At 37.5% G+C, this 23,177-nt stretch overlaps 1 protein-coding gene across 1 annotated transcript in view; it reads left to right on the top strand.

Annotated features, from left to right (window-relative positions):
- Positions 1–705: 705 nt before the first annotated feature.
- The window catches only part of THSD1 (thrombospondin type 1 domain containing 1), a 37,116-nt gene continuing 14,644 nt past the window's right edge, over positions 706–23,177 (top strand). Inside the window, exons 1-4 of the mRNA XM_053708390.1 lie at positions 706–920; positions 18,720–18,847; positions 20,649–21,596; positions 22,854–23,012. Coding sequence (XP_053564365.1) covers positions 18,790–18,847; positions 20,649–21,596; positions 22,854–23,012 — 1,165 coding nt within the window. The 5' untranslated portion in view covers positions 706–920; positions 18,720–18,789. The remainder of the gene's footprint in view (positions 921–18,719; positions 18,848–20,648; positions 21,597–22,853; positions 23,013–23,177) is intronic.

Consider the following 23,177-nt stretch of genomic DNA (forward strand, 5'->3'; position numbering starts at 1 on the left):
GTGTGTTAATATAACTGTGTTTGCTATGCAACACTTGGGAATGGGTAATAAAGGGATTGTCTATCTTTTTAAACAATAAACATTGTCAAGTAGACTCTCTTTTTAAGGCAAGATTAATGAGGCAAATAATAATTTTATATTGTTTTTGGTAACAATTTTGTGCTTGAGGGGTATTATTGGCAGAAACATTTTGTGATCACTCAAAAATACACCACACTAACAATACCGTCCGAAATTCCGAAAAACAGAGTATGATTGTAATTAATCCCTAAATGCTAAAAAAAGTCACCAACCGTAGCCCATTTTACTCACACTGAATTTAGAGATCTAATGCTGATCTAATCCTTACAAACAAAAACTCGCAAAAACAAACCTTTGTTTTTCTGGGCACAGCAAATTGTTTTATCAGGCCATACACTTGTTTTAACATACGAAAGAACAAGCAAATATTCTGTCATGGAATAAAGCTTTAATTTCCAAAAATCCCAATACTCAAGCTTGTAAAAATGTTTGTTCATACTTGTTTCCTTCCCTTGTTTCCTGGTGTGTATGTGGTGAGGGGATTTGTAGGGTATTGTAAGAAAATCTCCTCTTACATGAGGACATAGGCCTATTTAGAAGTATCTCTGTTACATGTTGCCTTTACTTTGTGTTAGAAGCAGAAAGGGGAGTGAATCATTCATTTCCCTCTCCACCCTTCCTTCAGGGAGGAAATTGTGTTAGTAGCAACTTGTCATTAAGAGCTGGCGAACAAAATCCTCCTTTCCAGTCAAGCAGATGAGTCGAAGACAAGTTAATGCTATGTGTAAATGTTCAGCATTGCTCTGTCAAATGAAGATTGTGGCACAATGGCTTTTACATGTGAATAAAAACCCAATGCCCCCTGAGAACGGACCTCAGAGCTAGTGGCTGGATCTCAGGTAAGCTTCTGAGAATAAAAGACTTGTTTAAAAGAACTGTAAACACTTTGAAAATGTAATATAAAATGTTTTATCTGTTTTAAAACAATTTTGCAGTATGAAGGGCTTTCCATTTCAAGTATGAAGTAATATTGAAACTCAGGTTTCCCTTATCTAATCTCTTTTTCTAATGACAGTTAGGGATAAAGTATGCAAACAATATTTGTGGAACATATAGAGACTAAATAATTCCTATAACATTGCACATAACTATTGTTTGCACACTATCTGTCAATAGATGAGATAGGAAATAAGGAAAACATAGGTTTCAAAATGGCAGCAACCATTACTTTTTAGAAACTACTTTATAGAATCTAAAACATTATGCATATTTATTCAGATATATATATACACACACAAAATATGAATAGCAGCAGGTAAGGTCAGTAGGATATTTGATTGTATATGAAGAGGTATAAGCTGCAGATAAAATATATTTTTTGTATTCCTCTTTATCAATCAGCAGTTAGGAGTTATCCTGAATACTGCAGGATATTAACATACTAGAAACTGTTTAAACAAGGCCTACTAAATAATCTAAACACACAATTTACAATAACAGACTTAATATTAATATGCATAGCTTAGAGGAGAGATGGGAAAAGGTGGAATTTAAACTTCAGAAAGAAAAACTGTCAGAAATAATTTACTTTCTGGTTATGTCCTTTCAAGCTATATATTTTTATACATCAGCAATTAAGTATAACAAAAAAATCTGCATACAAAATAAATGTTTTAATACCACGCAAAACTCTTCTTTTTGACAGCACATTTTGCATTATTTCTCAATCCATAAACATTCCTTTGCTGTGATCAATGAGGGACATATACATAAGTTCCTGCACTGATCAAGCAGTCACTTTGTAGAATGTAATAGGATCATAGTACTTTAAAGGGACATTAAACCCAATGTTTTTCTTTCACGATTTAGAAAGAGTATGCAGTTTTAAACAACTTTCTAATTTGTTTCTATTATCTAATTTGCTTCATTTTCTTGATATTCTTTGCAGAAAATCATATCTAGATAGGCTCAGTAGCTACTGATTGGTAGCTGCACATAGATGCCTCATGCTATTGGCTCACTCATGTGCATTGCTATTTCTTCAACAAAGGATATCTTAAAAATGAAGCAAATTAGATAATAGAAGTAAATTGGAAAAGTATTTAAAATTGTATTCTCTACCCGAATCATTAAAGAAAAATGTTGGGTTTAGTGTCCCTTTAAGGGCAGTAAGGGGAAAAAGCACAATTTCCAGAATTAAACTGCTGTAAAAAAAAAACCCACTAACTAAACATTAAAGGGTCAGTAAACCTTAAAAATAATGTTATATAATTCTGCACATAGTGCAGAATTATATAACATTATTTAAGTGCTATAGTTCTAAACGGCTTTTTTCTCTTCAAATAAGTAAAAATTACGGCGCTTTTACAGACCCGCTCTCTGCTCTCTGCTGAGCGGGTCTGTAATATTCAGTCAGCGCATCGGGCCAGCTGTATAGTCACAGACCGGCCCGATCGCGCCATAAGACTAAGTGCAGCTCGCTCCTGTCACAGGAGCGAGCTGCACTTAGTGCTATGGCGCGGTCGGGCCGGGCTGTGACTATACAGCTGGCCCGATGCGCTGACTGAATATTACAGACCCGCTCAGCAGAGAGCAGAGAGCGGGTCTGTAAAAGCGCCGTAATTTTTACTTATTTGAAGAGAAAAAAGCCGCTTAGAACTATAGCACTTAAATAATGTTATATAATTCTGCACTATGTGCAGAATTATATAACATTATTTTTAAGGTTTACTGTCCCTTTAAAAGCACATTACAAAGGTGTTTTAATATGCATAATGAAGCATATAGGAAATTAAAATATGTGTTTTATGTCCCTAACATAAATACTGGAGAATCCAGAATCTTGACCCTATAACTTTCTCCAAATTTGATTATTTCTTTATATTTGACCCTTAAAGGGACACTGAACCCACATTTTTTTTCGTGATTCAGATAAAGCATGCAATTTTCTAATTTACTCCTATTATCAATTTTTCCTCGTTCTCTTGCTATCTTTATTTGAAAACAAAGGCATCTAAGCTAAGGAGCCAGACAATTTTTGGTGCAGACCCTGGACAGCACTTGTTTATTGGTGGGTGAATTTATCCACCAATCAGCAAGAACAACCCAGGTTGTTTACCAAAAATGGTCTGGCATCTAAACTTACATTCTTGCTTTTCAAATAAAGATACCAAGAGAATAAAGAAAATTTGATAATAGGAGTAAATTAGAAAGTTGCTTAAAATTGCATGCTCTATCTGAATCACGAAAAAAAAAAAATCTGGGTTCAGTGTCCCTTTAATGTCCTCAGCAGTTAGATAAGATCAACATACTCCAGTGGGTTTACAATGGTTATGTCTCTAAACTGCAAAATAATGCAAAGTAAACAGGGTGCTAGTGTTTTTAAAATAATAATTATTTCTTCAGATATTTTTTACAGTGCAATGTTTATTTGCTGATATATCTTTTATAGCTCTGTCTCCCTCGCTCACATTCTCATAAATAATGCTTATTTTTTGTAAACCTTTTAATATATTTCCCAGAGTTTATCGCCTCCTCCCTTAGACGTACAAAGTCATGTGTTGATGTATTACACAATTATGTTCCAACAACCTCGTTGTGATTGTCAGGTTTTGTCGTTGTTCATATTATGATGGATAATTTGTCATTTTTGTTTTAATATTTTGATTGCAGAAAATTCAAATAAATAACTTTTTTTTTAAAGCATAATTTGATAGTATGACAATCGTTTCCATAGCATTTTTTTTCATAACAGCATACTTTTTGTATTAAGCACATCCTAATAAAATTATTAATTAACAGTAAAGGATCTCTGTGATAAGTATTAGACATTAGATACTTATAATCTGTTTTAAAACATAATTACAGCTGTATTGGTTTTTTTTATTAAAAGGTTACATAGATAATTTAAAATCCAATGTAAATGTTAAAGTTAAAATTTTCTTCTTTAATGTAGTTATACTTAATTGCATTCTATAAATTTTAGATAATAATAATTATATTAAATTAAATTATTATATTAAAATGTTTTCATTTATTTTTACAGGAAATCTTAAATATTTTAGTAGAAAGCAATCAGATAATCCTTTAAATTTTTATGTCAAAGTTTAACATATACATTTGAGAAAACAATGTTAATTAAAGTTGTAAAATCTAAATAGCTATATATATATATATAATAGTTATATGAATGCATAGAGTAATATAACATGTTTTAGTTAACCAGAAATATAGCATTTATTTTATTAAAGTTTTCCGGGGGTTTTTTGGGGGGTTTTTAAACACACAAGTCAAATATCACACATAACCAGTTCATACAGTCACAGCTGCTTTAACAATATATATACACATGGTAGACATAAAAAAATAAATCTTGTAAATTAAAATAAATCTAATAAAATAAAATGAATAAATTGCATTACCAATCCAACTAGCCAATTATATAAGAGTACAGAAAACAAATGTTTTCTGTATTATTATTTTTTTTCCAACCTATAATATTAATTACAGTTATGTTATTTTTGTTGGTTGTAAGATTAACAATGAAAAAAAAATGTAGAAAGTCTTATTACTTTTGTGAAAGTCACTTAATTTTTGGCCCAAGGTTCATAAACCTTTGAAATGACCAACTGACATGATTCCCTTTTAAACCTTTGTCTATGTGTTTATATTCCTTCCTGTATCCAATAGATCATTGAAAAGTGAAGCAATATTTACAACTGACTGTTAAGTAAAATTAAAAGTCAGAATCTATATATTTTCCATCCCTCAAAATGAGGGTATGAAGATATATAATACAGGAAGTTATTATAATGACTACTATCATATAAGCACATTACTAGATTATGTTTAAACATTAGAGTTTTATACAGGTTTCATGTTTACACTCTTTTGCACAAAATCATTAGTTAGAAATGATGATCTTAAGATACTGAATACAACATTGGATAAACACGTTTCTGATTATAATTGCAAAGTTTGGGACCTAAAGGAAGTATTTTGTTGCATTTATAAGGTGGCATTTAAAAATGTAGCACAAGATGAAAATGGATTTTCCTGTGCTTTAAAAATGTTGTATATAATATATTAATATGCTTACACTGAGCTGCTTTTAGTTATTCTAATTATCCAGTAAACTATCTGTCCAATGGGATGAGTTGTGCACAAAGATGAACTTCCTTTTAGTTTAAACTATTTTATGCAATAGAATATTTGTAGCATGTTTAAATAGTACTCTATGATAGAAATGTTATAAATTTAAAGTTCCTTAAAGACAGTGGGGCATATTTATCAAGCTCCGAATCAAGCTTGATGCCCCGTGTTTCTGGCGAGCCTACAGGCTCGCCAGAAACAGCAGTTATGAAGCAGCGGTCACAAAGACCGCTGCTCCATAACCTGTCCGCCTGCTCAGAGCACGATCGGGTTGATTGACGCCCCACCCTGCTGGCGGCCCATCGGCCGCGAGTCTGCAGGGGGCGGCATTGCACCAGCAGCTGTTGTGAGCTGCTGGTGCAATTCTGAATACGGCGAGCGTATTCAGCAAGGTCTGTCGGACCTGATCCGCACTGTCGGATCAGGTCCGACAGACCTTGATAAATAGAGGCCAATGAGTGGACTAATTATCATTAGATCATTAGATGATTTCTCTGGGCTGGCTATATTATTAAACATTGCTCCCCAGTCCTTCTGTTTCCCTGGTGGAATGATCTAAAGCCACTTTTTACCCTGAAAACAGAGTGTCTCACTAAAGGGGCATATACTGCATTTTCTTATGAAAAGTTCACAATAAAATTTGTATTTTAAACATCATTCAAAATGAATAATTTAACAATTCACATAAAAATAAACAGAGGAAAATTGTATTGTTAAGATGCATCAAAAATCGTACAAAATTCTTCACCAAAAATGTAAAATTTTTATGTGAATGACACAGGAATAAATCGTATTAAATATGCCCAATGTAAATCTTAATTTTAGTACACTGGATGTGCAAAAAACACACAAAAATGTGTACTTGTAAATACAAAATACAAAGCATAATTGTTGTTTTTTTCGTAAAATGGGCTGAACATGGGCGTTCCATGGGCGTATGTGAAATTGTCTCTCTAATCCCAGCATAATTCTGTAAAGATTTTCACACTACAGATCTCAGTTTTTTCTCACCAACTAAAAGGTGGTAAGCTTTTCTCAAAACACTCAAAATACTTAATACTCTAATAGAAAAACACATGCATGCAAACTATAGGCGATTGCAAGATGCTATACGCAGAAAGCAGCGTAATGTGATTTATATTGGCTGCAGGATTTCATTTTAAAAGTGCGCCCCCTGCTAACTTCGTTCTATCCATCAAGCTCCATTACTTTTAATAGGATCCATCTTGTCACTCGCAGGGACTGCCCCTTTTTTATGATCATTCCATCAGAGCAGCCCCTGAGAGAAAAACCATGTCTGATCTTGGAGGTTTAGATCATCAAGCCCTTAAAGTGATGGTAAATCCAAGCATTTAAAAAATGTTAGTATTTGTCGTTTGTCACTAAAAATAAACGTGACTTTCATTGATCCCTTATTTAAAAAAAAAAAAAAGGTGCCAAACTCAGTGTTTGTTCCGCGGCACCGCGCTAAAGTCAAAACCTCCGGCCACCCACAGCACAGGGCTCTTCTCTCAATGAGGTGACATTTACACCTCTAAAGCAATAGCCATGCTTGTCATCTGACAGTGTTCTGTATGCTAGCACTGCTATTGGTTTAGAGGTTGAAACGTCACCTCATTAATAAAGAGCACTGTGCAGTGGGAAGCTGGAGGCGAGGCGAGTCATTAATGAAACTCCAGTTTATTTTTAGTGATGGTAAATCCTAACATTTTTTTAAATGCTCCGATTTATGATCACTTTAATGAGCAGTCTAACTAATTATTCTATTAGAGGTTGCTATAAATTTTATGTTTCTTGATAGGTGCCTTAAGGTTCCTACTACTACACACACCAGGTGAATAAGTCAGTATCCTGTAGGTAAGTGTGTTGTTAAAGTGAAAATCAACCCTAGCATTTCTGAAACGCTAGGATTGACTATTGGAACAAATAAAGGGGATTTTCATTTATGAAGTATAACCTTCTTCATGCAGAAAGTTCCTTTACTTGTTTCAAGTCATCGCCGTTCTGAGCTTCTAAGGCAGCCCACAGCAGATCGCTATTTTGCTAAGAGGTGACGTTTCCACCTTTTAGCAAATAGTGTGCGTGAAATCCGACTCCCAAGGGCGCCAAGCCGGATTTACAGCATGCTATTGGCTAAGAGGTGGAAACTTCACCTCTTAGCAAAACAGCGATCTGCCGTGGGCTGCCTTGGCGTCTCAGAGCGGCGATCACTTGAAACAAGTAAAGGAGCTTTCTGCACTTCACGTCTCAGTCTGATTCCTGGTACCCTGACAGAAGCATGTTATACAAATGTTCTTCACATAAATATACAGGGTCAGGCAGAAGTAACACCCTTTTCTCTTGTTAAGTGTATCCAGTCCACGGATCATCCATTACTTGTGGGATATTCTCCTTCCCAACAGGAAGTTGCAAGAGGATCACCCACAGCAGAGCTGCTATATAGCTCCTCCCCTCACTGCCATATCCAGTCATTCTCTTGCAACTCTCAACTAAGATGGAGGTCGTAAGAGGACTGTGGTGTTTTATACTTAGTTTATTTCTTCAATCAAAAGTTTGTTATTTTTAAATGGTACCGGAGTGTACTGTTTATCTCAGGCAGTATTTAGAAGAAGAATCTGCCTGCATTTTCTATGATCTTAGCAGAAGTAACTAAGATCCTTTGCTGTTCTCACATATTCTGAGGAGTGAGGTAACTTCAGAGGGGGAATAGCGTGCAGGTTTTCCTGTAATAAGGTATGTGCAGTTAAAATATTTTTCTAGGGATGGAATTTGCTAGAAAATGCTGCTGATACCGAAGTAATGTAAGTAAAGCCTTAAATGCAGTGATAGCGACTGGTATCAGGCTTATTAATAGAGATACATACTCTTATAAAAGTGTATTTTAAAACGTTTGCTGGCATGTTTAATCGTTTTTTACATATGTTTGGTGATAAAACTTATTGGGGCCTAGTTTTTTCCACATGGCTGGCTTGAATTTTGCCTAGAAACAGTTCCCTGAGGCTTCCCACTATTGTAATATGAGTGGGAGGGGCCTATTTTGGCGTTTTTTTGCACAGCAAAAATTACAGACACAGACATCCAGCTTCTTCCTGCATGATCCAGGACTTCTCTGAAGGGCTCAAAAGGCTTCAAAAGTCGTATTGAGGGAGGTAAAAAGCCACAGTAGAGCTGTGGCAGTTGTTGTGACTGTTTAAAAAACGTTTTTGTCATTTGTTATTCCGTTTTTGGTATTAAGGGGTTAATCATCCATTTGCAAGTGGGTGCAATGCTCTGCTAACTTATTACATACACTGTAAAAATTTCGTTAGTGTAACTGCATTTTTTCACTGTTATTTCAAAATTTGGGAAAATTTGAAAAAAAAATAAAAAATAAAGGCGCAGTAACGTTTTTTATATTGCTTGTAAACTTGTTTTAAAGTGTTTTCCAAGCTTGCTAGTCTCATTGCTAGTCTGTTTAAACATGTCTGACACAGAGGAACCTACTTGTTCATTATGTTTGAAAGCCATGGTGGAGCCCCATAGGAGAATGTGTACTAAATGTATTGATTTCACCTTAAACAGTAAAGATCAGTCTTTATCTATAAAATAATTATCACCAGAGGGTTCTGTCGAGGGGGAAGTTATGCCGACTAACTCTCCCCATGTGTCAGACCCTTCGCCTCCCGCTCAGGGGACGCACGCTAATATGGCGCCAATTACATCAGGGACGCCCATAGCGATTACCTTGCAGGACATGGCTGCAATCATGAATAATACCCTGTCAGAGGTATTATCTAGATTGCCTGAATTAAGAGGCAAGCGCGATAGCTCTGGGGTTAGGAGAGATACAGAGCGCGCAAATGCTGTTATAGCCATGTCTGATACTGCGTCACAGTATGCAGAACATGAGGACGGAGAGCTTCAGTCTGTGGGTGACATCTCTGACTCGGGGAAACCTGATTCAGAGATTTCTAATTTTAAATTTAAGCTTGAGAACCTCCGTGTATTGCTTGGGGAGGTATTAGCTGCTCTGAATGACTGTAACACAGTTGCAATTCCAGAGAAATTGTGTAGGCTGGATAGATACTATGCGGTGCCGGTGTGTACTGACGTTTTTCCTATACCTAAAAGGCTTACAGAAATTATTAGCAAGGAGTGGGATAGACCCGGTGTGCCCTTTTCCCCACCTCCTATATTTAGAAAAATGTTTCCAATAGACGCCACTACACGGGACTTATGGCAGACGGTCCCTAAGGTGGAGGGAGCAGTTTCTACTTTAGCAAAGCGTACCACTATCCCGGTTGAGGACAGTTGTGCTTTTTCAGATCCAATGGATAAAAAATTGGAGGGTTACCTTAAGAAAATCTTTATTCAACAAGGTTTTATTTTACAGCCCCTTGCATGCATTGCGCCTGTCACTGCTGCGGCGGCATTCTGGTTTGAGGCCCTGGAAGAGGCCATCCAGACAGCTCCATTGAATGAAATTATTGACAAGCTTAGAACGCTTAAGCTAGCTTACTCATTTGTTTCTGATGCCATTGTTCATTTGACTAAACTAACGGCTAAGAATTCCGGATTTGCCATCCAGGTGCGTAGGGCTTAAATCCTGGTCAGCTGACGGGACTTCAAAGTCTAAATTACTCAACATTCCTTTCAAGGGGCAGACCTTATTCGGGCCTGGCTTGAAGGAAATTATTGCTGACATTACTGGAGGCAAGGGTCATACCCTTCCTCAGGACAGGGCCAAATCAAAGGCCAAGCAGTCTAATTTTCGTGCCTTTCGAAATTTCAAGGCAGGAGCAGCATCAACTTCCTCCGCTTCAAAACAAGAGGGAACTGTTGCTATTTCCAGACAGGCCTGGAAACCTAACCAGTCCTGGAACAAGGGCAAGCAGGCCAGAAAGCCTGCTGCTGCCCCCAAGACAGCATGAAGGAACGGCCCCCTATCCGGAAACGGATCTAGTGGGGGGCAGACTTTCTCTCTTCGCCCAGGCGTGGGCAAGAGATGTTCAGGATCCCTGGGCGTTGGAGATCATATCTCAGGGATATCTTCTGGACTTCAAAGCTTCTCCTCCACAAGGGAGATTTCATCTTTCAAGGTTATCAGCAAACCAGATAAAGAAAGAGGCATTCCTAAGCTGTGTGCAAGACCTCCTAGTAATGGGAGTGATCCATCCAGTTCTGCGGACGGAACAAGGACACGGATTTTATTCAAATCTGTTTGTGGTTCCCAAGAAAGAGGGAACCTTCAGACCAATCTTGGATCTAAAGATCTTAAACAAATTCCTCAGAGTTCCATCATTCAAAATGGAAACTATTCGGACCATCCTACCCATGATCCAAGAGGGTCAGTACATGACCACAGTGGACTTAAAGGATGCCTACCTTCACATACCGATTCACAAAGATCATCATCGGTTCCTAAGGTTTGCCTTTCTAGACAGGCATTACCAATTTGTAGCTCTTCCCTTCGGGCTGGCCACTGCCCAGAGAATTTTTACAAAGGTTCTGGGCTCACTTCTGGTGGTTCTAAGACCACGAGGCATAGCGGTGGCTCCGTATCTAGACGACATCCTGATACAGGCGTCAAGCTTTCAAATTGCCAAGTCTCATACAGAGATAGTTCTGGCATTTCTGAGGTCACATGGGTGGAAAGTGAACGTGGAAAAGAGTTCTCTATCACCACTCACAAGAGTCTCCTTCCTAGGGACTCTTATAGATTCTGAAAAGATGAAAACTTACCTGACGGAGTCCAGGTTATCAAAACTTCTAAATGCTTGCCGTGTCCTTCATTCCATTCCACGCCCGTCAGTGGCTCAGTGCATGGAAGTAATCGGCTTAATGGTAGCGGCAATGGACATAGTGCCATTTGCGCGCCTGCATCTCAGACCGCTGCAATTATGCATGCTAAGTCAGTGGAATGGGGATTACTCAGATTTGTCCCCTCTACTAAATCTGGATCAAGAGACCAGAGATTCTCTTCTCTGGTGGCTTTCTCGGGTCCATCTGTCCAAGGGTATGACCTTTCGCAGGCCAGATTGGACGATTGTAACAACAGATGCCAGCCTTCTAGGTTGGGGCGCAGTCTGGAACTCCCTGAAGGCTCAGGGATCGTGGACTCAGGAGGAGAAACTCCCAATAAATATTCTGGAGTTAAGAGCAATATTCAAGGCTCTTCTAGCTTGGCCTCAGTTAGCAACACTGAGGTTCATCAGATTTCAGTCGGACAACATCACGACTGTGGCTTACATCAACCATCAAGGGGGAACCAGGAGTTCCCTAGCGATGTTAGAAGTCTCAAAGATAATTCGCTGGGCAGAGTCTCACTCTTGCCACCTGTCAGCGATCCACATCCCAGGCGTAGAGAACTGGGAGGCGGATTTTCTAAGTCGTCAGACTTTTCATCCAGGGGAGTGGGAACTCCATCCGGAGGTGTTTGCTCAACTGGTCCATCGTTGGGGCAAACCAGAACTGGATCTCATGGCGTCTCGCCAGAACGCCAAGCTTCCTTGTTACGGATCCAGGTCCAGGGACCCGGGAGCAGCGCTGATAGATGCTCTAGCAGCTCCTTGGTTCTTCAACCTGGCCTATGTGTTTCCACCGTTTCCTCTGCTCCCTCGACTGATTGCCAAAATCAAACAGGAGAGAGCATCGGTGATTCTGATAGCGCCTGCGTGGCCACGCAGGACCTGGTATGCAGACCTAGTGGACATGTCATCTCTTCCACCATGGACTCTGCCTCTGAGGCAGGACCTTATAATACAAGGTCCTTTCAATCATCCAAATCTAATTTCTCTGAGACTGACTGCATGGAGATTGAACGCTTGATTCTATCAAGGCGTGGCTTCTCCGAGTCAGTCATTGATACCTTAATACAGGCTCGGAAGCCTGTCACCAGGAAAATCTACCATAAGATATGGCGTAAATATCTTTATTGGTGTGAATCCAAGAGTTACTCATGGAGTAAAGTTAGGATTCCTAGGATATTGTCCTTTCTCCAAGAGGGTTTGGACAAAGGCTTATCAGCTAGTTCTTTAAAAGGACAGATCTCTGCTCTGTCTATTCTTTTGCACAAGCGTCTGGCAGAAGTTCCAGACGTCCAGGCATTTTGTCAGGCTTTGGTTAGGATTAAGCCTGTGTTTAAAACTGTTGCTCCCCCGTGGAGCTTAAACTTGGTTCTTAAAGTTCTTCAGGGAGTTCCGTTTGAACCCCTTCATTCCATTGATATTAAACTTTTATCTTAGAAAGTTCTGTTTTTGATGGCTATTTCCTCGGCTCGAAGAGTCTCTGAGTTATCTGCCTTACATTGTGATTCTCCTTATCTGATTTTTCATTCAAACAAGGTAGTTCTGCGTACCAAACCTGGGTTTTTACCTAAGGTGGTTTCTAACAGGAATATCAATCAAGAGATTGTTGTTCCATCATTGTGTCCTAATCCTTCTTCAAAGAAGGAACGTCTTTTGCATAATCTGGACGTAGTCCGTGCCTTGAAGTTTTACTTACAGGCTACTAAAGATTTTCGTCAAACATCTGCCCTGTTTGTCGTTTACTCTGGACAGAGGAGAGGTCAAAAAGCTTCGGCAACCTCTCTCTCCTTTTGGCTTCGGAGCATAATACGCTTAGCCTATGAGACTGCTGGACAGCAGCCCCCTGAAAGGATTACAGCTCATTCTACTAGAGCTGTGGCTTCCACCTGGGCCTTTAAAAATGAGGCCTCTGTTGAACAGATTTGCAAGGCTGCGACTTGGTCTTCGCTTCACACCTTTTCAAAATGTTACAAATTTGACACTTTTGCTTCTTCGGAGGCTGTTTTTGGGAGAAAGGTTCTACAGGCAGTGGTTCCTTCCGTTTAAGTTCCTGCCTTGTCCCTCCCATCATCCGTGTACTTTTGCTTTGGTATTGGTATCCCACAAGTAATGGATGATCCGTGGACTGGATACACTTAACAAGAGAAAACATAATTTATGCTTACCTGATAAATTTATTTCTCTTGTAGTGTATCCAGTCCACGGCCCGCCCTGTCCTTTTAAGGCAGGTCTAAATTTTAATTAAACTACAGTCACCACTGCACCCTATGGTTTCTCCTTTCTCGTCTTGTTTCGGTCGAATGACTGGATATGGCAGTGAGGGGAGGAGCTATATAGCAGCTCTGCTGTGGGTGATCCTCTTGCAACTTTCTGTTGGGAAGGAGAATATCCCACAAGTAATGGATGATCCATGGACTGGATACACTACAAGAGAAATAAATATATCAGGTAAGCATAAATTATGTTTTTTCATGAGCTTGCAATCTATATCAAATATTTTATTACAGACTTACGGCTAGATTACGAGTTTTGTAGGTAAAGCCGTGCGGTGCTAACGAGCCTTTTTTTTTTTTTTCAGCGCTCACTTAAAGGGACACTGAACCCAATTTTTTTTCTTTTGTGATTCAGCTAGAGCATGCAATTTTAAGCAACTTTCTAATTTACTCCTATTATCAATTTTTCTTCATTCTCTTGCTATCTTTATTTGAAATAAAAGCCATCTAAGCTTTTTTGGGTTAAGAACTCTGGACAGCACTTTTTGATTGGTGGATGGATTTCCACCAATCAGCAAGGACAACCCAGGTTGTTCACCAAAATGGGCCGGCATCTAAACTTAGATTCTTGCATTTCAAGTAAAGATACCAAGAGAATAAAGAAAAATTGATAATAGGAGTAAATTAGAAAGTTGCTTAAAAATTCATGCTCTATCTGAATCACAAAAGAAAATTTTTGGGTGCAGTGTCTCTTTAAGACAACGCTGGTATTACAAGTTTTCTGAATGGCTGCGTTAGCCTCAGAAAAGTGAGCGCTGAGCAAATTTAGCTCCACATCTCACTGTAATACCAGCGTTGCTTAAGTCAGCGGTAAACTGGCTAAAACGTGCTCGTGCATGATTTCCCCATAGGAAACAATGGGGCTGAGCTGGCTGTAAAAAAACCTATCACCTGCAAAAAAGCAGCGTCCAGCTTCTAACGCAGCCCCATTGTTTCCTATGGGGAAATGAAATTTATGTCTGCACCTAACACCCTAACATGAACCCCGAGTCTAAACACCCCTAATCTTACACTTATTAACCCCTAATCCGCCGCCCCCGACATCGTCGCCACCTACATTATATTATTAACCCCTAATCTGCCGCTCCGGACACCGCTGCCACCTACATTATACTTATGAACCCCTAATCTGCTGCCACCAACATCGCCGAACCCTACATTATATTTATTAACCCCTAATCTGCCGCCCCCAACGTCGCCGCAACCTAACTACACTTATTAACCCATAATCTGCCGACCGGACATCGCCGCCACTTTAATAAATGTATTAACCCCTAAACCGCCACACTCCCGCCTCGCAAACACTAGTTAATTTTTATTAACCTCTAATCTGCCTACCCTAACATCGCTGACACCTACTTACATTTATTAATCCCTAATCTGCCACCACCAACGTCGCCGCTACTATAATAAAGTTATTAACCCCTAAACCTAAGTCTAACCCTAACACCCCCCTAATTTAAATATAATTTAAATACATCTAAATAAAATAACTACAATTAAATAAATTAATCCTATTTAAAACTAAATACTTACCTGTAAAATAAACCATAAGATAGCTACAATATAACTAATAGTTACATTGTAGATATCTTATGATTTATTTTTATTTTACTGGCAGCTTTATATTTATTTTAACTAGGTACAATAGTTATTAAATAGTTATTAAATATTTAATAACTACCTAGCTAAAATAAGTACAAAATTTCCTGTAAAATAAATCCTAACCTAAGCTACAATTACACCTAACACTACACTATCATTAAATAAATTACCTAAACTACCTACAATTAATTACAATTAAATACAATAAACTAAATTACGAAAAAAAAACACACACTAAATTACGGGGGGGAAAAAACACTAAATTACAGAAAATAAAAAACATTACAAGAAGTTTAAACTAATTACACCTAATCTAATCCCCCTAATAAAATAAAAAAGCCCCCCAAAATAATAAAATTCCCTACAGTGGTGCCCAGCTGGGTGAAGACGGCTCAAGGTAGGGTGATCTTCAATGGGGTAGTGTTAGGTTTATTCAAGGGGGGATCGGGTGGGTTTTAGAGTAGGGGTGTGTGGGTGGTGGGCTGTAATGTTGGGGGGTATTGTATTCTTTTTTTTTACAGGTAAAAGAGCTGATTACTTTGGGGCAATGCCCCGCAAAAAGCCCTTTTAAGGGCTGGTAAAAAAGCTGGTTACTTTGGGGCAATGCCCCGCAAAAGGCCCTTTTAAGGGCTATTTGTAATTTAGTGTAGGGTAGGGAATTTTATTATTTTGGGGGGCTTTATTTTATTAGGGGTATTAGATTAGGTGTAATTAGTTTAAACTTCTTGTAATTTTTTTTATTTTCTGTAATTTAGTGGGGGGGGGGGTTTCCCGTAATTTAGTGTTTGTTTTTTTTCGGAATTTAGTTTATTGTATTTAATTGTAATTAATTGTAGGTAGTTTAGGTAATTTATTTAATGATAGTGTAGTGTTAGGTGTAATTGTAATTTAGGTTAGGATTTATTTTACAGGTACTTTTGTACTTATTTTAGCTAGGTAGTTATTAAATAGTTAATAACTATTTAATAACTATTGTGCCTAGTTAAAATAAATACAAAGTTGCCTGTAAAATAAAAATAAATCCTAAAATAGCTACAATGTAACTATTAGTTATATTGTAGCTAGTTTAGGGTTTATTTTATAGGTAAGTATTTAGTTTTAAATAGGAATAATTTATTTAATTATAGTAATTTTATTTAGATTTATTAAAAATAGATTTAAGTTAGGGGGGTGTTAGGGTTAGACTTAGGTTTAGGGGTTAATACATTGAATATAGTAGCGGCGACGTTGGGGGCAGCAGATTAGGGGTTAATAATTGTAGGTAGGGGCGGCAATGTTGGGGATGGCAGATTAGGGGTTAATAACACATTTTATAATGTTTGCGAGGTGGGAGTGCGGCGGTTTAGGGGTTAATGCATTTATTATAGTGGCGGCGATGTCCGGTCGGCAGATTAGGGGTTAATAATTTTTATTATAGTGTTTGCTATGTGGGGGGGCCTTGGTTTAGGGGTTAATAGATAGTTTATGGGTGTTAGTGTACTTTGTAGCACTTTATTTAAGAGCTTTATGTTCCGGTGTTAGCCCATAAAACTCTTAACTACTGACTTTTATATGCGGTAGGAGTCTGGACAGGAGAGGGTCTACCGCTCACTTCTTCCAAGACTCGTAATATCGGCGTTAGGCAAATCCCATAGAAAAGATAGGATACGCAATTGACGTAAGGGGATTTGCGGTAGCCTCGAGTCGCGGAAGAAAAGTGAGCGGTGAGCCTCTACCTGCCAAACTTGTAATACCAGCGTTAGAAAAAAAAGCAGCGTTGGGACCTCTCAACGCTGCTTTTTAAGGCTAACGCAAAACTCGTAATCTGGCAGTTAGAATCTTACAGAGTTCTTAAAGAAAATAATTATGTAACATAACATAACACAACCAGACTCTTACGACATTCGAAAAAAGGGCGTTACTTCTACAAGCTCATGAAACAGGGGCATTACTTCTGCCTGACCCTGTATATTTCTTCATATTTGTGATAATGTTAATGTAAAAAATATATATCTATACTTATATATCTATAGGAATAAATATACAGGTTTAATTACACACAGATATATATATATATATATATATATATATATATATATATATATATATATATAAATATGTATTTACAATAAAAATAACATATTCCTGTTTGTGAAGAACATTGGAATGTGAAATATTTACAGTAAACCTAATATTTTTTTAAAAATATTTCTATGAATAATTGGTATCAGATAGTGTTTATATAAGTGTAAATGTCATTTTAAATGTATTTATGTTGTGTTTGGTGCAACTTTTTAACGCGCTACATTTACGCAAGGTTTTCAGTCGCTCTAACAAGCGTAAAATATGATTGTGCTCTCGCGTTCGTGTTTACTTTCAACTTGTAATACAAGCGCAATTTAATGTGCCCACGATATTCTTATATCATGCACACTAATGTCAGCGCAGCCACTTGTAGTCTAGCCCAGAACTGGCAAAGAAAGAATACCTTTACAATAGGTTAAATTATTAACTCTTCCGCATCTGTACAGTTGGATACCACAATGCACCCTAGTTTATATAGACTTTAGCTAAAACACTATTGAATGATTCACAATTAGGTGGCAATTTATGAGATAAATATTAGTTTTGATCTTCGCTGCTGCAGTGATTGCAGACTTGAATTCTGCTTGCTGGCAGTAGGTTAATAGAAATTGATTTTTTGTATGCTCTGAATTCCAGAGCATATCTTAAAGGGACATAAACCCATTTTTTTCTTCCATGATTCAGATAGAGAATACAATTTTAAACATCTCCAAAATGCTTCTATTATAAAAAATGTGTTTAATTCTCTTGGTATGCTTTGTTCAAGGAGCAGCAATTCTCTACTGGGAGCTAGCTGAACACATCCGGTGAGCCAATAACAAGAGGCATATATACACAGCCACCACCACCAACTAGCTCCAGTAGTGCTTTGCTGCTCCTAAGCCAAGCTTGGTATGCTTATCAACAAAGGATACCAAGAGATCAAATCAAATTAGATAATAGAGGTAAATTGGAAAGTTGTGCAAAATTGCAAGCTTTATCTGAATCATGATAGTTTAATTTAGACTTTTCTGTCCATTTAAGACCCTGCTACGCAAAGCCTCAGTATATAAATGGGGGCCATTAAATATCTTCCAAATTGTGCAACTCTATTAACATTCCTTGCTTCCTCACACATTGCATTCTACCCTCGCTGGTATTATATATCACATCTAATGGCTTCCCTGACTCCTGACTGCACACTGCTAAACCTATGTAATTTTATGACCACAAATACCTGCTAGCATTAATATATATTCTACCCTCTCTGGTATTATATAATCACACTTCATGGCTCCCCCTTACCTAACACTTGTCTACACACTGCTAAACTTCAGTATCACAGAAGACCACAGAGAAGTAAAATTGAAAGCCACAGCAACCTCCTGTGGTGGGAGTACTGCATTGCACACAATATTAGACTACAGACTGAGCAGAACATGATTTAATAGCAAGGACAGGTTCAAAAACTGGACTATCCCAGGCAAATTAGATAGCTGGCAATTATGGAGCTAACCTGTGATTGGTGGCTACACACATGCCTTTTGTCATTGGCTCACCAGTTCAGCTAGGTCCCAGTAGTACAGTGCTGCTCTTGTGCTGAATTTAACTATTTGTTCAGCCCTTTTACAGGAGTTAAACACATAGTTATATGCAAGCAATAGTGCAATAAAACATACTTAACATAATAAAATGCATTTTCTATTTGCACTTTTATATCCCTTTAATTTGTAACCTATTCTACATAGATTATACAGGTATTCTATATAATATTCCAGTTATATCCCTGTAAATGGCATGTGATTGTTTTAAATGAACTGTCTTGTCTTTATATGTGCAGGTATTTTGGCTATGACAGAGCATGTACCTGAGTGCTGAGCATGGAGTGAGACTTCTCTGCAAGAAACAGAATGAAAGAAACACTGCAGGGTCATTTCAGTGTGTTGTTGGGTCTTCTCTGCGGTTTCGGTATGTTTCAATAAGATACTATTAAATGTACGACTAGGAAAGATTAGTGCTCTGATATTCAGGGACTTTTACAGCACTAAATAATGCACTAAACCCAATCTTCTGTCTTATTCACCCATAAAGCTGTTGATAGCAATCTCTACAGAACAGCGTCCCATTCCCCCTTTATTAGCCAATTTTGTGAAGTTTCTGTTAATATTTACTGATTCTGTATTTTATATTGATAAAAGTGTTCTACTAGCCACTTACTCAACTATACAACATGTGGTAGAATTTTACAGTTAAATAATGATGATATTATTCCTGTTATATAATAATAATAATAGCAACAATAATAACATTTTAATTTCTACTTAATAATAATAATATAAAACAAAGTTTTATTTTGACTTGTTTTTATTATGATACAGACAGAGCATGCAGTTTAATTGATTTTTTATTTTACTTCTGTTATAAAATGTTGTTTCTTTGTTTCTTTTGTTGAAAGGCATATCTAGGTATGCTCAGGAGCAGCAATACACAACTGTGAGCATCTTTTGTTTCCTTAAAATGAACAGTGGACACACCTCTGCCTTTATGGGGGGGACGACGACACAGTTTTCAAAAGATTTAGATTTCAGTTATTATACAAAACCAATAAATAGAATACATTATTTCATGTAATGGCTGAGGTAATTCTCTCATTATTTCTTTGTGGGGTATTAAGCTTTATATTCTATGAGTAGGTTGAAACCTCCCAGAAGTCTTCAGGCTGTTTTCTCTTTGTCTATAATTCCTTGCTTCTAGCTACAGTTGTATTTCTAGCTATTTTGAATTAGGTAGTGTGGGATTCAGCTCTGTTCCATTCTGAAGACTTCTTTTGTACAAAAACTGTTGTGTCCCGCTTTGATTGTAGCTCTTCACTACAAGAATAAGATGGACTTTCTGTAGCTTGTTTCGTGCTGCCTGTAAGATTATCTCCTGACTTTGCTTGTAGGAAACTTTTGCCTCTGGCATTACTTTGTTAGAGGTCCCTTATTTGCTAGTTACATCTATGTAGCAGGGAATACCTTGCTGGAGCAGACAAGCTTTGTGTTCCAGTGTGATTCTTTACTGGATTTCATCTTACTTTACAGTTCCTTCTACACCCCCTACGTTTCCATTCCTTTTCTGCACTATTTCTAATGACAATCCCAAGAATGTTTGTTCTATATCATATGTTTCTAAAGTGGGGAGAAGCAAACAAGCAAAATGCCCGGAATAAAATACTATCAGTTGCAATATATGCAGCAGGAGAGTGTTGCTTGTAATACATATAAGCTGCGCATCATTTTAAAAATGGTGCCTCATTGGCATCAAAAGAGTAACTCAGATAAGTGCTTATGTTTAGATTTAAGAGCAAAATTTCAGGAGGGGGTATTTGCACTTCTTGCTTGATGTAACGCTTTAGTGCTTATATTTTGCCTAGGGATCTCTCTTTGTCCATCACTATTCCGCAGTCCAGATACTGTATGTAGTTAGGAGCTTGCACTGCTATTTTACAATTGGTCAGTGATGCACAGACTCAGGGGCAAGTTTTGGTAAGTGCTGTTTATCGTTTACACCAGCCATGCAAATAATACACAGTGAACACATTTATTAAGGTGGTTGCTGTGTGACCTTTACTTATAGCTTTTTTGCTAATAAATTGCATACACTGATAAGTGATTTTACAATCTGTTCATATGTACATTTTAGTGAATTAATGCCTTTTATTTCATGTAAAGTATTGAACGGTGTATCTGTAATTTAGCTATTAATATGGTTTGCTTTCCATTTGCAGTGTTGGGTGAAGCTGATTATCTTCTCTTGAAACAAACTCATCATGTTGCCTTCAGCAAAGACCCAGTATATGTGGATTTTTATCTTTCAAAAAACAACACTATAACAGCTCGGAATGTATCTATAATTCTGTTGGACCTTTACAACAATCAGATTGTCACCAGTAAAACTATTGCTTCTAATGAAACACAAGGTTCACTTGAATTTGAATGTTTTTATTTTATCTCAGCTGGCATTTATCAATTTCAAATGACTCATGAGGAGGAAAACCACAGCAGCATTAATAACTGGAACGGCAGCACCTTGAATGTTACTTGGCCAGTGTTTCACTTTGCTTTGAATAGAACTTCGAAAGACTTACTAAGGTCCTTTCAAATTGGAGTCTTTACCAACACACAGCTTTGCTCCGAGTTTCCTGGTTGGGAGCCACCAGTCGTCTTGGAGGTTGAACACATCCCTAATCTTCAAGAGATGGGCACTGGTGTTTTGTATAAAACGTTAAAGCAAATCCCGTTGTCCACATCCCAGTGGGTTGAGCTTGAATGTGCTTCTGACAGGCCTGAAACTTTCATTACACTATCCCTGAAAGCTACACCTCTTGATTTAATCATGGCTTTTGTTGGGCCAGTTAACCTTGTTCAGCTTTTTAATTACAAGCTAATAACACCACAAGAAGACAAATGCGACACTTTAGTAAATGTTAATATAATACCACCTCCATGTAATTATGCTCAAGGGAAGGTGGTTGTCTACAGTGAAATCCAAAGAAGCCTGGGCATTATGTCAATAGCAGAAAACGTCCTGGAAAAGGGAGATAATGCTGCTCACTTCAATTGCACTTTATTTGATATTGGAAGAAATAAGTATTGTTTTGAGTTCTTGATGCACTCCAACAACAACCACTCATTGCCAAGAGTTAAAGAATGCATGGAGATAAGGAGAGAAATAGGTGCGTATGTTTTGTAATTTGTTTAAATTATATTTGTTTGATCGAAAAAAAGAATATAACATGCTTTCTGCATATGTATATGTTTTAAATGCTAAGGATTATGTTCTATGCCTGTCACTGTTGATCGTAATAGGGTTGCAGTGTATTGTCAACCCTGTTTCTTTCAATTAGAGCTTTTGTACAATCAATAGTTGCATTGCCATAGTTAATAGCTATCACTTTATATGGTAGCAGTAATATATGTATATATCTCTATTGTGCGCAGCTGGTCACATGTCATCCTTTTTTTCACCATTGGTTTGACCTGTTGTTATTTTTTTATATGAGTCAAAAGGCAGCTTAAAATCTGTACGCATGATAAAAATAAAATCCTTATCATTACTTGTTCCCTATTCCAATAAAGCCTTATCACAACTGCCCCTATACCGTTATTATCATGAGCCATGACCCAGTTTATCCGGCCCTATCCACTATTAATACACTTTACTAGGTCCCCCACTAACTATGACCTGGCTCATTCAGCCCCCCATCTTCTATTAACTGTAACTATGAACAGGTTGATGTGCCCACCAATCTGTTATAAACCCTAAAAGTGACTTAAAGCCTATCTGCTATTACTCCTACCTTAGCCCGCCTTCTAAGTCTACTATAGCCTCACTAAGAGACTTAATACACCTACACTAGCCCCAACCTCAATACACCCCCTGACACCCAAAGAACATCCCTACATGACCGGACCCACTACAATGCCCCCAACAACTAAAGGCTTCAAATGCTAACTCACCCAGAAATGAAAAAGAAAGGCACTGATACGTACTGTAGTTTGATCTTTGATAGTGAAATCTTTAAATTGCCCATATATTTTAAAACTGAATGTAACATTTGAACGTCAAAAATTATTTTCAGATAATATAACATTAAAATTTTTCAGTGTATTATTTTTAAATATTTCATAAACATATTGAAAAGCATTCAGTGTTTATTTAACAGTGTTGATTGATACTGAGGTGTCAAGGCCTATCATAATATAACCCTAACAGGCCCCCCAAAAACATAATGCTTTTACTACTATTGAGTATCTTCCTGCCAGCAGCAACTTTAATAAATTTAATATACGCCCACCCAGACATGCTGCTTCTAAACACTAGCGAAAGCAGCAGTTAAATCATAACAGCTTTTACAGTTTACAAATACAAGCATTACATTTGTAATCCTTATGGCAATGAGATAACCTATAAATCCTTTATTACATTACAGAAGCATGGAGTCTGTGGCAGGCATGGAGTCCATGCAGTACCACGTGTGGCGAAGGCCAAAGGGAGAGGCATAGAGAGTGTCTTTCAACATCCTCTATAAAACCGTCGTGCAATGGAAATCCGAAGGAGATTTCTCTCTGCTCTCTTGAAGATTGCTCAAGTAAGTGATGGTATATAATGAAGGACAGATGTTATAATTCTTAGATTCCTTGTATATGGTATATGAAGCTACAATACTAGTTTGCCATTAAATTTTATTTATTTTAATGGTAATACGTTCATTTCTAAAAATGAAAAAAGCATAAGATCAAGGCCAGTAAATTTT

This window comes from Bombina bombina, chromosome 3, assembly GCF_027579735.1.
Source record: "Bombina bombina isolate aBomBom1 chromosome 3, aBomBom1.pri, whole genome shotgun sequence".
Taxonomy (NCBI): Eukaryota; Metazoa; Chordata; class Amphibia; order Anura; family Bombinatoridae; genus Bombina; species Bombina bombina.